This window comes from Limulus polyphemus, unplaced genomic scaffold (assembly GCF_000517525.1).
Source record: "Limulus polyphemus unplaced genomic scaffold, Limulus_polyphemus-2.1.2 Scaffold885, whole genome shotgun sequence".
NCBI classification, from domain to species: domain Eukaryota; kingdom Metazoa; phylum Arthropoda; class Merostomata; order Xiphosura; family Limulidae; genus Limulus; species Limulus polyphemus.
The window spans coordinates 261,026-273,669 of NW_013666495.1; the positions used below are offsets into that span (position 1 = coordinate 261,026).

Here is a 12,644-nt window from a genome sequence, read left to right on the forward strand (position 1 = left end):
CAACTTTGCAATACACTTAATTTCCACAGTCACGCTATAAATTAAACAAACGCTATAATTCACAACGAACAAACGATTTACGCCCTTGACTCAATTGTCTGCAATTCAATTACATTGTTGCCGTCACTTCTTGGGGGTCTTATATACAAGAGTACCGTACATCTAGTAAACACTCGAGGCTTCACGAAGGGACATGATTTTTCTAGAAGCTCATGACGTGTACTAGGGTCACGTGACTTCCGCTGTCGTAACACTATGATACCGCATTTCGGGGGGAATGTAGCCAAAAGGATCTGACAAACTTAATAGTTGTCGACGAGCATTTAATTGGTTTGAACTAAAGGGCGGTTGTATTATTCTGTTAAGTTAATGATATCAATCAGCCAGAATAGGGGCTGCAATTATGGGGGCATAATGTAGGGGGGCCCAATTATCTTTTATATGGGAGGCATCTTTTGTAGTTACGCCACTGGATATGCCCATGCTCATCACCTATATTTAATATTTTTTATAAACTTTCTTAAGTTCCATTTATCATTCCTTTGTTTTTGTACAGAGTTGGAAAAAGTCGGTACTTACGTATGGCCATTTGCATGATATACATATATTTATGTAGTTTATATTTTATACATATTTAATAATGTACAACCAGACGAATTATTATAACGTATATATAACATTTTAAGTAAACTTGATGGTACTAGGAGAGTTTTATACCTTATCTTTAGATACTGTTATATATGCACATTTAACTTAAGTGTTTTGATTTCACATCTGGATTATCCACAAAATCAAGTTACTTACGTAAAACCGAATTACTCTAAAGGTATTGAGTCTCAAATAAAATTTATAACATGCACAGACGTACGTACATTCACTAAAAATAAGCACTTACTCTAAGAGCACGTTAATAATTAGGTTAATTAAACTATGGGGAATACTTAGGTTTATTCCACTTGTATATTTTAAACTTGTATCTACCTGATTCGCTACCCTCAGGAAAATACAAATCTAAATTTAAATTATAATTTTTGCTTGTCATTTCCAACTATTTGTCTTTAATTATGTTTTATTCTCTGATCTCATCCCCTCTAAATTACTTTTAAGGGTCGTGTTAAAAGCTACTCAGGACAACGTACTAGCTGTGAATGTCAAGCAGTAAATACAACCACAAGCTCAATGGAAGAAATATGTTCGAGGTACCAATAACCTTCCTTTCAGACTAACTTGGATACCTCGGTAACTGTAGCACCCAAAACTGACCGGAGTAATATTTTACCGCTGCATTTTTACGCCCCGATTACAAAAAATCGCGCTTCTTCGAACTGTGTTTTCGCCAAGAAATCGGAACCTAAATTCTTGTGTTGTGCAAATTGAGGTTCGAATCCGACCTTGCACAACAACACGAGCCGGCTTTCACCACCGAGCTACACGCAATGTGGATGGAGATTTTTCTTAGTATCTATTCTAATGGTGAAAATTACACATTTCTCCGCAAAAACACGTGGGGGAAGGGGCAGTTCTCGGATTCTGTTTCATGGCATAAAAATGCAGCGGTGGAATATTATTTCGGGCACTTTTGGGGGATGCGACATTTGCCGAGGTATCTATACAAGTTTAAATGAAATAATTTACGTTTCCTATTTTTAGTGTGTGCATTATTCTAATATCTACAGACTTCTATCTCCATCAAAACATTTGTTAGAAAAAATTATATTTATTAATTTCGACAATCAATATCAGTAGTTACCTTTTTCTTCAAACAACCAAATAGAGAAAAATTGGACTGTACACTAGGTTTTAGTAAGCATTAATTTTATTTCCATGTAACTTTGATATTTTACAGAAGTTTCCTTTGATTAATGTTACAATATATAAACTAAAGCATAAATCACATCTCCGTTTCGGTTAGTATTTGGATAACTAGTTGGTTGGTCATGGGGGTTTCTTTCATTCAATAAAGTCTTGTAATTCGGAGCACTATATTTCGTATGGCAGAAGTCAATGCATAATCGCAGTGACTGTTAAGGTTCTGAAAGACATGAGGCTGATTCACAGTATCCAGTTTTACAGTTCCTTTTCAATGTACTGATAAACTATATATTTATATAAACTATATTAATTCATAAAACCCTTATCTCAACTAGGGAGAGAGAAAATGACTTGAAGTCGAAAGCTTACGATAGGAATTTTGTTTTAAAGAAAATCTTTTTAATTAACTTTGTAAAAACGAGATACAACTTTCATTAGATCTTTCAAATCAAACTTATGAGTTTCTATTTCCTTGAGATAGTTCTTATAATTTTATATATTATACAAAATTAGAAGATCAACATTTTTTACTCAATTGTGATTCTGTTGAACCAATTATTTTCACGAATTCAAGATATTGTAATTAAAACAAATAAAGTTGTGATTTAATAATAAAAGTTGTGATTTAATAATAAAAGTTATCAAGAATGTGAAAATCTATTGTTTTTCAATATCATTTACTGAGAACTGCACCATTAGAACCATCTGAATATAAATTATCTCTAAAACATCTCATATTTAGTGTATCATAAGTACTACCCTTTATGAAGTTTACAGCTTTTCAATAAAAATAAAATAAGATTTATCAATGCTTTCACAAACACTAGTCTTTTCATTGTATGTTAATATTTATTTTCTTACAGGTTTCCATACACAATATTTTTGATATTCATGCATTTGTCACTGCTATATGTTCAGTTTTTGGGTGGGATTATTTGTATGTACATAAAAAATATGAAACTAAGAGTTTTTAAATTAGTTTTAAAACTACCAGAACTCAAATAGTGTGTGTGTGTGTGTAAGTACCAAATGTAAACACTTATAATTAACTGCTTTAAAATTAAATTCAATTATTATTCTAAGTGTCTAGACATTTGACAATTTTTTCATTTTATATGCATTATTAAAGGTTCAAAAAATTTATAACTGCTACCAAACATTGCATTTACTTGATAGTTACAATAAAAACTTTAAAATATTATTTTACTAACACTTAGTTCAAACAATAAAAAAGCTAAAAGTCAGCTCTTATTATATCCAACTGAAAAACTGATGCAAAGCTTATATAATAGTGTAATTAAAACTTAGTGAACCTTAAAACTCTGAAAAACATCCTAAGTTAGTCCAAAAGAACATTAAAAAGGTTTTCTTATGTGCACTTTAATTATAATCCAACATATAATAGTACTCTCACAAATATCAAATATAATGAACTCACAAAACTATAAAGCTGTAAAACAAGAGGCTTGTCTTTAACCTTTGTTTCTTAAGGATTGTACACAATGTACTCATTGCTCTCTGTTCATAATACAATAGTTTTGCATAATCAGACAATTTGGAATACATGAAGAGTTTCAGGAACTTCAGTTTGTGAATCACTCCTTTTTGAAGATTTTAACATTATTCTTCTGCGCCTGTTGAAAATGAGGTTTTGCCATGTGAATCGGGTGTGGAGATTTCTGAAGGCTTATTAGTGGTTGTACCTAAATCATCATCATCATCTTCTGGATTATCACCTCTAGCAATGTCTTTTAGGTTATCCAGGTCTTTTCCTTCTAGTGTTATGTGTTCACTGCAAACAATTTCTTTATCTGATACCTTTCCTTCTGGTGTTGTGTGTTCATTGTAAACAATTTCTTTATCTGATTCCTCTCCTTCTAGTGTTGTGTGTTCACTGTAAATTTCTTTATCTGATTTCTCTTCTTCTAGTGTTGTGTGTTCACTGCAAACAATTTCTTTATCTGATACCTCTCCTTCTAGTGTTATGTGTTCACTGCAAACAATTTCTTTATCCAATTCCTTTTCTTCTAGTGTTATGTGTTCACTGCAAACAATTTCTTTATCCAATTCCTTTTCTTCTAGTGTTGTGTGTTCACTGCAAATAATTTCTTTATCTGATTCCTTTCCTTCTAGTGTCGTATGTTCACTGCAAATAATTTCTTTATCTGATTCCTTTCCTTCTAGTGTCGTATGTTCACTGTAAACATTTTCTTTATCTATTTCCTTTCCTTCTAGTGTTGTGTGTTCACTGTAAACAATTTTTTTATCTGATTCCTCTCCTTCTAGTGTTGTGTGTTCACTGTAAACAATTTCTTTATCTGATTCCTCTCCTTCTAGTGTTGTGTGTTCACTGTAAACAATTTCTTTATCTGATTCCTCTCCATCTAGTGTTGTGTGTTCACTACAAACAATTTCTTTAGCTGATTCCTTTTTTAGTAAGGGCTGTTCTTCTTGGTCGTTAGAAGTTAATGCTTTTTCAGTACAAGCTATTATTAACTGTTCTGACTGTTGTCCTCTATTTGTTGATAATTCTTGTTCACACTCATTTTCCACATCTTTATCTTCTTTACTAATTCTGTTACAAAATGATACTTGTTCATGTGGCATTGTTTCATCTAATTTTGTAGATGCTGGTACATTTTCCCCTTCCCATGGGCTTAACTTCTCTTCATGTGTACAATATTCTAACTCCTCCCCACTCTTTGCTTCTATATTACTTTTGTATTCCAAATAATCATCTGATGACTCTGTTATCTTGTCATGATCACTCAAGTTTCTATCCACATTAGATAAAAACCTTTGATTTACCTCAGTCATGTCTTTATTGGAAAGAACAAACTCATTTTTAAAACTTTCTCCTAACAATGTACAATCTTCCAGAATTTCTTTAGACTGAACAGAAACTAGATTAGGTTCAATCTCATAAGCAGTCCTTGCTGTAGTTTCTTCATCTAACTTCTTCATGGAGATTACTGCTGGGACAAACTGGTCCTGTTGATTACCCCCTTGCTGGGAAAGAGGATTTGGTTCACCCAATGATGCAAAGTCTTCTGGGTTTATATTTTTTTCTAAAATATCTTCCTCTGGTGTGCAGATACTGACAGAATTTTCTGATTCATTACCAAAATCAGATGGCTCACCAGTATCTTCCTTAACAATGTTACAAATTTCATTTTTCATTATAACATTAGTTGGATCATACTGATACATGTCACTGTCTGATCTATATTGCTTGTTCATGTCACTGTTTGGTTTTTCTTCATTTATAACACTGGATGAATCTTCGTCCTTGTCCATAATATTACATGATTCAAATTCTTGGTTTACATCATAAAATGAATCTTCTTTTTGTATAATGCTGAACTGCTCATTTCCAATACCCATAAAGTTTGATGAATCAGTATTATTTGTAACACTAAATGATTCTTCTTCATTATCTGTAATGCTGAATGACACATTTCTGTTACTTACAACACTGAATGATTCATTTTCCATCTCTTTAAGAATGAAGGAATCATTTTCTTTAGAAAACAAACTGGTGGTTCCATTCTCCATTTGATTGAAACTAAGGATTTCATTTGACTTAACTTTATTAGGACTTATACATTCTGCTTCATGTACAGGTTCTTGAAGCAAAATATGTGTCAGCTTAACAATATCCGACTTTTCTTCTTGTACTGATGAGCTAGAAGCAATGCATTTTGACAAGAAGGTCTTTCCTACATCAATTCCCATGTCCAACAGTTTAACTTGGTATGTATTATCAATACTGCTGCAAAATTCTGCTAAAAAAACCTTTTCTTCATTTACTATTTCCTGGAAAACTTCACACTGGTCAATATTCCATTCTGAGTCACTGTTAGGCTTAACATCATGGAGAGAACATTTGACTGCTAGCTGGGGGGTTTTCAACAGATCTGAAGAGATCTCCCTCACAAAAGTAAGAGGAACTTCTTCACTATTTCCATAATCCACAAAATGGATTTTTACAGATCCACCCATTACTTCCTTGACATATCCTCGGTACCATCCACCATCTTCTGAGAAAATAGAAACACAAGGAGTCCCAGGTTGAGGTTCTGTAATAACAAATTCATCTTCAAAGATATTTGAATATATGTCTGCTATTTCATCCATTATGTTGTGAAGTTGTTCTTGTTGGTAAACTAGCTGCACCCAGAACTCACTAGGAGTATTTACATAACTAACCTTCACTTCTAACTTGGTATGCAAGGGTATATCTAAAGGTTGGTACTTCTGTAGATGTGGGGTAGTTAGTGGTGAATACCTCTGTTCCTTTTCTTGTTCCATCTCTTTCAAAGAGAGCAGAAACTTTGATTTTAATACCTCTTCAATCAGGTCAGTTATTTGATTATAATCTTGATTTGTTTCAGACATATCTCTTGCAACAAGGAGTTTCACTGCTGGGATTGGTTCACTGCTCATAAACTCAACTTCTACCATCTTTCCAATTACTTCTTTTCTGACTGCCTCTACATTATCACTTTCACTAAACAGCTTTAGATTAAATTCAGCACAAGCCAAAGCATGTGACAAAGAACATTTCAAAGAAAAAGGAAGCTGCCAGGAAAAAGAAACCTTCAGTTTTTTTAATTCTTTAGAACTTTTTTCATCTGTTATTCCTAGATCTATAAAAAAACAGTTACAGTCTCCATCTTTACATCTGTAATGATGCCACGGTACCAACAGTTATCTATAGCTGATTTTACAACACATGGTACACCTTTAGCCACATTATCCAGTTCAAATTCTCCCAGTTTAATCTGGTTGTATACAGTCTGTAACTTTTTCTGGAAAGCTTCATATTCATATGAGTTTGGTACAAGAAATATGCAACTCAAGGACTCAAAATGACTGACCACAGAATATCTGTACTCAGACAGTGATCGACTTCCTTCTGTATAGTTAACTGTTGGCTTGTTTAAGTTCACAAGTTCTTTCTTACACATAGTTTCACTAACTTCCATTCCATTCATTGATAGCAAAACAATGTAGGGTGAACCTCTTTCACAAATCTCTAAAGTCAAATACTTTCCAACTAATTCTTTTAAAAATTCCTCAATTTTTTGTTCTTTTCCCTCAACTGAAGTTGTGTCACACAAGGAACAACATACAGCAAAGGCTGGAAAATTAAAGCAATCTGACTCAAAGTTGTTAGAATTCAAAATATCTTTTGGGTACTCCTTTAGTTGGTCTATAGTAGTTTCTTCCTCATTTCCAAAATCTACGAAATAGACAGTGACAACTTCTTTATCAACTGATGTAATTACTCCTCTGTACCACACACCATCTTCATTAAACTTGCATACACATGCTTTGCCCCAACATGGTTCTGTCACCTGACCTTCTTCCTCGTCCATAGCTTCAAACGTATCTTGAAGTTTTGCCGATAAGATATCAAGATTTTTAAGCTCCTTTACAAGTGTCACATAAAACATGTTTATAGACTCAAAATGACTTAAAGTGACAAGCAAAGGGTCATTATTCAAGGTTGTTAGAGTATAACCAGCTGTAATCATAGCTTCATCTTCTTTAAACATAGCCATTGCCAAACCTTTAGTGACAAGTGATTGACTAATATCCACTTCTCCATCCATTATAGAAACAAATGCTCCTTGTTCCCAGTTATTAATGAATTTGATGGTGAATTTCTTCTCATTTAGCAAATCACTGCCAGCCAAGCATTTTTCTACTAACTCTTTGTTTGAACGCTTCCACTCTAGCCCATAAAGTTTGCAGGGAATGGCTAAAGGAGGAAAAGCTTCCAGATCTTCTGGTAGTTCATAAAATATATCAGCATCAAAGGATGAATATTTCCCACAGTCTATCATTTTTGCTGAGATAACAGTACCTGTAATGTAAATAACCAAAGTATTATTGAAATATTTAAACATAAGTATCTTATTTCTTTTAGCCAGATGACTATTCAAATACACACGTAGCTTAATTTTTATATAACCTTCATTTAATGTTTTCCAATAAAATGTTTAAATAAAAAAATGAAGCTCAATTCTATTATAATTAAAAAATAAATACACAATTGTATTTTCACATACAATCAATGTATTGTGTAACTTGAAGACAATGTTCTAGTGTTAAAAGTTTATCCAACACAAATTTAAGTAGTGTTCAATACAATGGGCTAATAATTAGAGATAGGTCAATTAGTGGTATTTGCTGAACGATTACATTCAAAAACTGGACTCAGCACAGATATTCCATTATACAGATTCATGTTTAAAAACAAACAAATATAAATATGATAGCAACAAAATATAAATAATCTGAAACCTAACTTCACTTAATTGCCTACATTCATGAAAAACGATTTAATGATAATTTTGATTGGTTGATTATTTTTGTACAGAAGTTTTATTAATCAACTGTTGGAATAATCAAAAAAGTAGTAATTGGAAACATTAAGTTAGATTAATTGATTTAATCATAATATCCCTTGATGGATTACTCTATGTAGCATTATCTGAAGTAATCACTTCTCAGTGGTAATCGATTATATCAATTAACCAAATCGTCCAACTCTTAACATTACTGCGTCTCACATGGTAATACAGCCCAAAGATTACATAATTAAACCAAGTGTACAGGTCAAAGTGGATAAACCTTATTTATGCATAATCCTAAGCACTTAACCCTCATTCAAATGTAAAAAGACACATTAAAATTGAAAGCCACTTTAACTAAGAATATCTTCTATTGAAAGCTAAGTCCTTAATTCAACTGAGAAGACTCTTTAAACACACTTAATTTACCAGCAAAGTGTAAATCATTATCTTTAACTGACAAACTACTACAGATAATTTTGTTTTAATCTAACTTTATCTATTTAACCATCCTTCACATCACAGTTTAAGAATTTAATTTGTTTATAAAATAATTTGAATATAATTTATTCATTCAACTTTTGTATTTGCTAGAAAGATCTTTATAAACAAATAACTTGGAAATGTATTAAACTATACATTCATAACTACTTTAGTTCTAAAGAAAGTGAACAATCATGTGGTTTTAACAAAAAGTTAGTGCATATTACTGTCTAATGAAAGCAAGTCTAAAACTTGCTTACAAGTTCATTTAATTAGTTAAAACTGACATTATCTGTAGAATTAAAAGAAAAGCGAATTTTATTATTTATCACACTGAAAATGAATTTGACACCTTTTAGTAAATAGTTAAAATTATATGCAGAAATACAAGAGCAGGAATTTCATGAAGTGTTTTACCTTTGTGATAATATTTTATCCATAGAATATATCTTTATTCAGAGTATGTTAAGATTATGTTTCTAAATTTTCACATGGTAACATGCAAGTACTGTCTTTCTGATAAAATAGATTAAGAAGTCATAAACAATAATTTATCTCCTCGCTTAAGTAAAGGTTGTATATAACACCTATTTTATGGAATCTTGTATCTGTTTGTCTGTATCATGGAATGGTGTTAAATGCATTTCAAGAGATGACAAAGAGAATTGTACAAGTAATTATGAGTTGTGATTCTCTTCCTTTTAGATTTTTATTTGGAATAATCACTGATAAAGATAATTTGAAGATAGAGGTATACTATATTTGGACCATGGTCTAACTTTAAAGTGTGGTATTTCATCATTCTTCACTATTTTTGTCCTGTAGGACATTTAAGGATATTTCCCCAGTAGTCAGTTGTAGCTATTCTGTTAAACAAAGAAGCAATCCAATTTGCACTACTGTGTATAAAGATATAGTTTCATTTGTTCTCTTCTTATTTTCATTTCCTCTCCATTTTTCAACCCAAGCCACATGATAATATAGCAAAAGCTAAAGTGATTGGCATTAACATATAAATGATACATAATTATGGGTGATGTTGGCTAACTTAATTAACTTATAAACACCCAGGTTTCATGCAGGGTATCATATGTTTCATAGTAGAGAACATAACATTATATTTTTACTTTAAGTATTGTTGTGTTTAACAATTATGAATATTTATTTTGTGAGAATAATTCTCATGTCCATATGCAAGATCTGATATTCACATGCTATGAGCTCAGCTCTGGGATTATAATTAAATATAAATACAGTGAAACTTCGTTAATCTGAATACACTTGTAATGAAGTAATTCTTTCAGATTATCATATCTGGCTATTCTAATCAATCACTCTTAATGTAACGAATACAATTAATAGTATGCATTATAGATCAATAAATGTAAGGATGCAAACTAGTAAGGGAAGGCACAAAACTAGTAAACTAAAAGCAACTGTATGTGCAATACACTTATCAGTACATTGTCAACAATAATACAAATTGAATAATTAAAGTGTTATGTTATTATATTCACATGGCACCAAGGCTTGCTCTTGGACTTGCTTTATTCTATGCATCTTGATTTTGTAGCATTGTGATTTGTAGTATAAATCTCTTTGATGACCTCTCAATATACAGTTTATACTTACATCTCTAATGTGAAGGTAACTCTCAGACAAACAGTCATAGACTGGTACCCACTATAAGTGCAATGTCTCATGGTCAATAATTATCACTTGATTTCCTGTTCTGATTGGCTCCTAATTGATTCTTCTGGAGCCATGTATGTATTATCCCAAGAAAATTCAACTTTGTTATAAAAAAAAAACCCCTAAAAGATCTACAAGAAGAACAGGCTACAAAAACATATTTTACAAGCCTAAAACCAAAACACTGCCATTTTGTAATGTATGTTGAAAATAATGCCATTGCTCAGTGTTATGGTAATGGCAAGAAGGCCAGTAGCAGATTCAGGGTAAAAGGAGCACCTCATTTTACAATTAAATAAAACAAATCAAAAGTAAATAAAGAAAAAAGCAGAGACACAAGTGGCATAAAGATTATTTTATTAATTTTCTTGGGTCATATATGCCAGGCCTCAATAAATTCCAAGGCCAGGGCACCATGGCAACCACTATTTTCTCAAATTTTATCTGTGTGTAGGGATGTGCCAAGTAGAACTCAAATCTAGAACAGTTCTACCTCATGAAATTTTTTGTATTGAAAAAAAAAGCTAACATTTCTTAATTGATACTACTATTATACTATTAACATAAGATGTTGCTAGAGTAGTACATAATGTTATACTTTATGTTAGTAAGCCAGAGATAGATTCCTAATGCTACCGGTAACCTCTGAATCAAACACCTTGGCACTGGTGTTTCTATATTACAATCAAATAGTACAGTTCAGTCTCACTGAGACACTTGATAGTGATTCAGAAGCAGAAAAGGGGTAACAAAAAAAAAGGCAAAATATAAAAGCAGATATTGCATGGAGTTAGTGCTTGCTTGCTTTAGTTTTGTGCAAATACTTTTCATTATTTTGTTATTCGTTTTTGCTAACTAAAATTATTTGTTCTGTACCACATTTGTTTGATGATTACAATGGGCAATAAGACTGTACCTAGTTTAGATTTAATCAAAACACAGGAACACTTTGATGTTTGTTTTTCTTCTTTGATTGCTATAAAATACACATAATATGTGTATACATTTTTCTGATCTAAGCAATGTGATTTATTTTTTCTCATTCATTAACAATTATTAACACAGTTTTTTATGAGAAAGTGATTGCCACAGATTTTTGTAGAAAACACACATTATCTTTGCAGAAAAACTTACCACAAGGTTTTTGTTTTCTCTTAAGAATAGATACATGATACTACCATGACAGGCTGGCACTACTGTCAGGGTGAGGTAGAATTTGAGCATTTTTGGCTTTACATCATGCCTTTAGACATGATACCTCTAGAAGGATACAGACCAGGTTCTTCTAGAAATGTTTGTACATTAACACTACTGGAAACACCATGTTCTGTATACTTTGACCTCTTTTTAAACAATATGAACAGAAATAACATCACAAAAAGGTAAAAATGTTTGAATTTACATATTATTTACCTGTTTTAACTTTACATGCACTATGGCTTTTTTTTACACCTTTTCTATAAATACTGTGATTTTGATACCTTTGTCACTCAGTATGTGAAAATAGTCAGTATTAACACAAAAAAGATTTTTTTTGTATTATACTGACCATGTGACCTCAAAGTGACCATCCGAGTTTCCACATTATGCATTTTAACAACTGTCAAAATTTTTCAAGCTTTTAGTACGCATTACAAGTCTTTTGTACGCAAAAAAATCAGAATTTTAATTAAGTATTTTTACTAAAGATTTGTCCATGAAGATATGAAGTTAGTGTTGACTGCTCTGAGTGCAAAATGATTTTCATGTTAAAATTAAAAATACTTTTCTTTATCTGAAAATTTTCAAATTTCATTTGCATAATCTCTAAACTACCTAAATAAGTATTAAACATTTTATATAGAAAAAAACTTATTTTCTCTACCCTAACTCTATATGAGGTCATTCAAAAAAATTAGGAAAGAAATTTAAATTATCCTTTTTTTTTAGAATGACTGCAACTTGTAACAGGAAGCCACAACTGTTCATCCTAAAATACTTAAAGCTCGTAAGAGTATATATCTGTTTATACTTAAATTTTATTGTTTTTATTGGCCTTTGAACTGTGTCTAAATAATAATCCCACCAAACAAGTTCTAAATCACTTAGTGAAGTCGCAGCTTACATTACCATCTAACTACACAATAAGAGCCTTTAAAAATTCAGCTTAGTTTGTCTATTCAATTAGCGCGAGAAAAAAATTTTAAACTGGAGGCAAAATAGACAATTCTCTTTACAGAAAGCAATGTAATATGATACATCATTTGTTAAAACATTGACTATCTATCCCTTATAAATAATATAGCATAAAACATC

General features: G+C 31.6%; 1 protein-coding gene across 1 annotated transcript in view; it reads right to left on the bottom strand.

The window, feature by feature from the left end:
• Positions 1–2,664: 2,664 nt before the first annotated feature.
• LOC106461035 overlaps positions 2,665–12,644 on the bottom strand; it is a 32,526-nt gene continuing 22,546 nt past the window's right edge. The window contains exons 6-7 of the mRNA XM_022387856.1: positions 6,474–7,684; positions 2,665–6,438 (exon numbers count right to left, since the gene is read on the bottom strand). Of these exons, the coding sequence (XP_022243564.1) occupies positions 3,433–6,438; positions 6,474–7,684 (4,217 nt within the window). The 3' untranslated portion in view covers positions 2,665–3,432. The remainder of the gene's footprint in view (positions 6,439–6,473; positions 7,685–12,644) is intronic.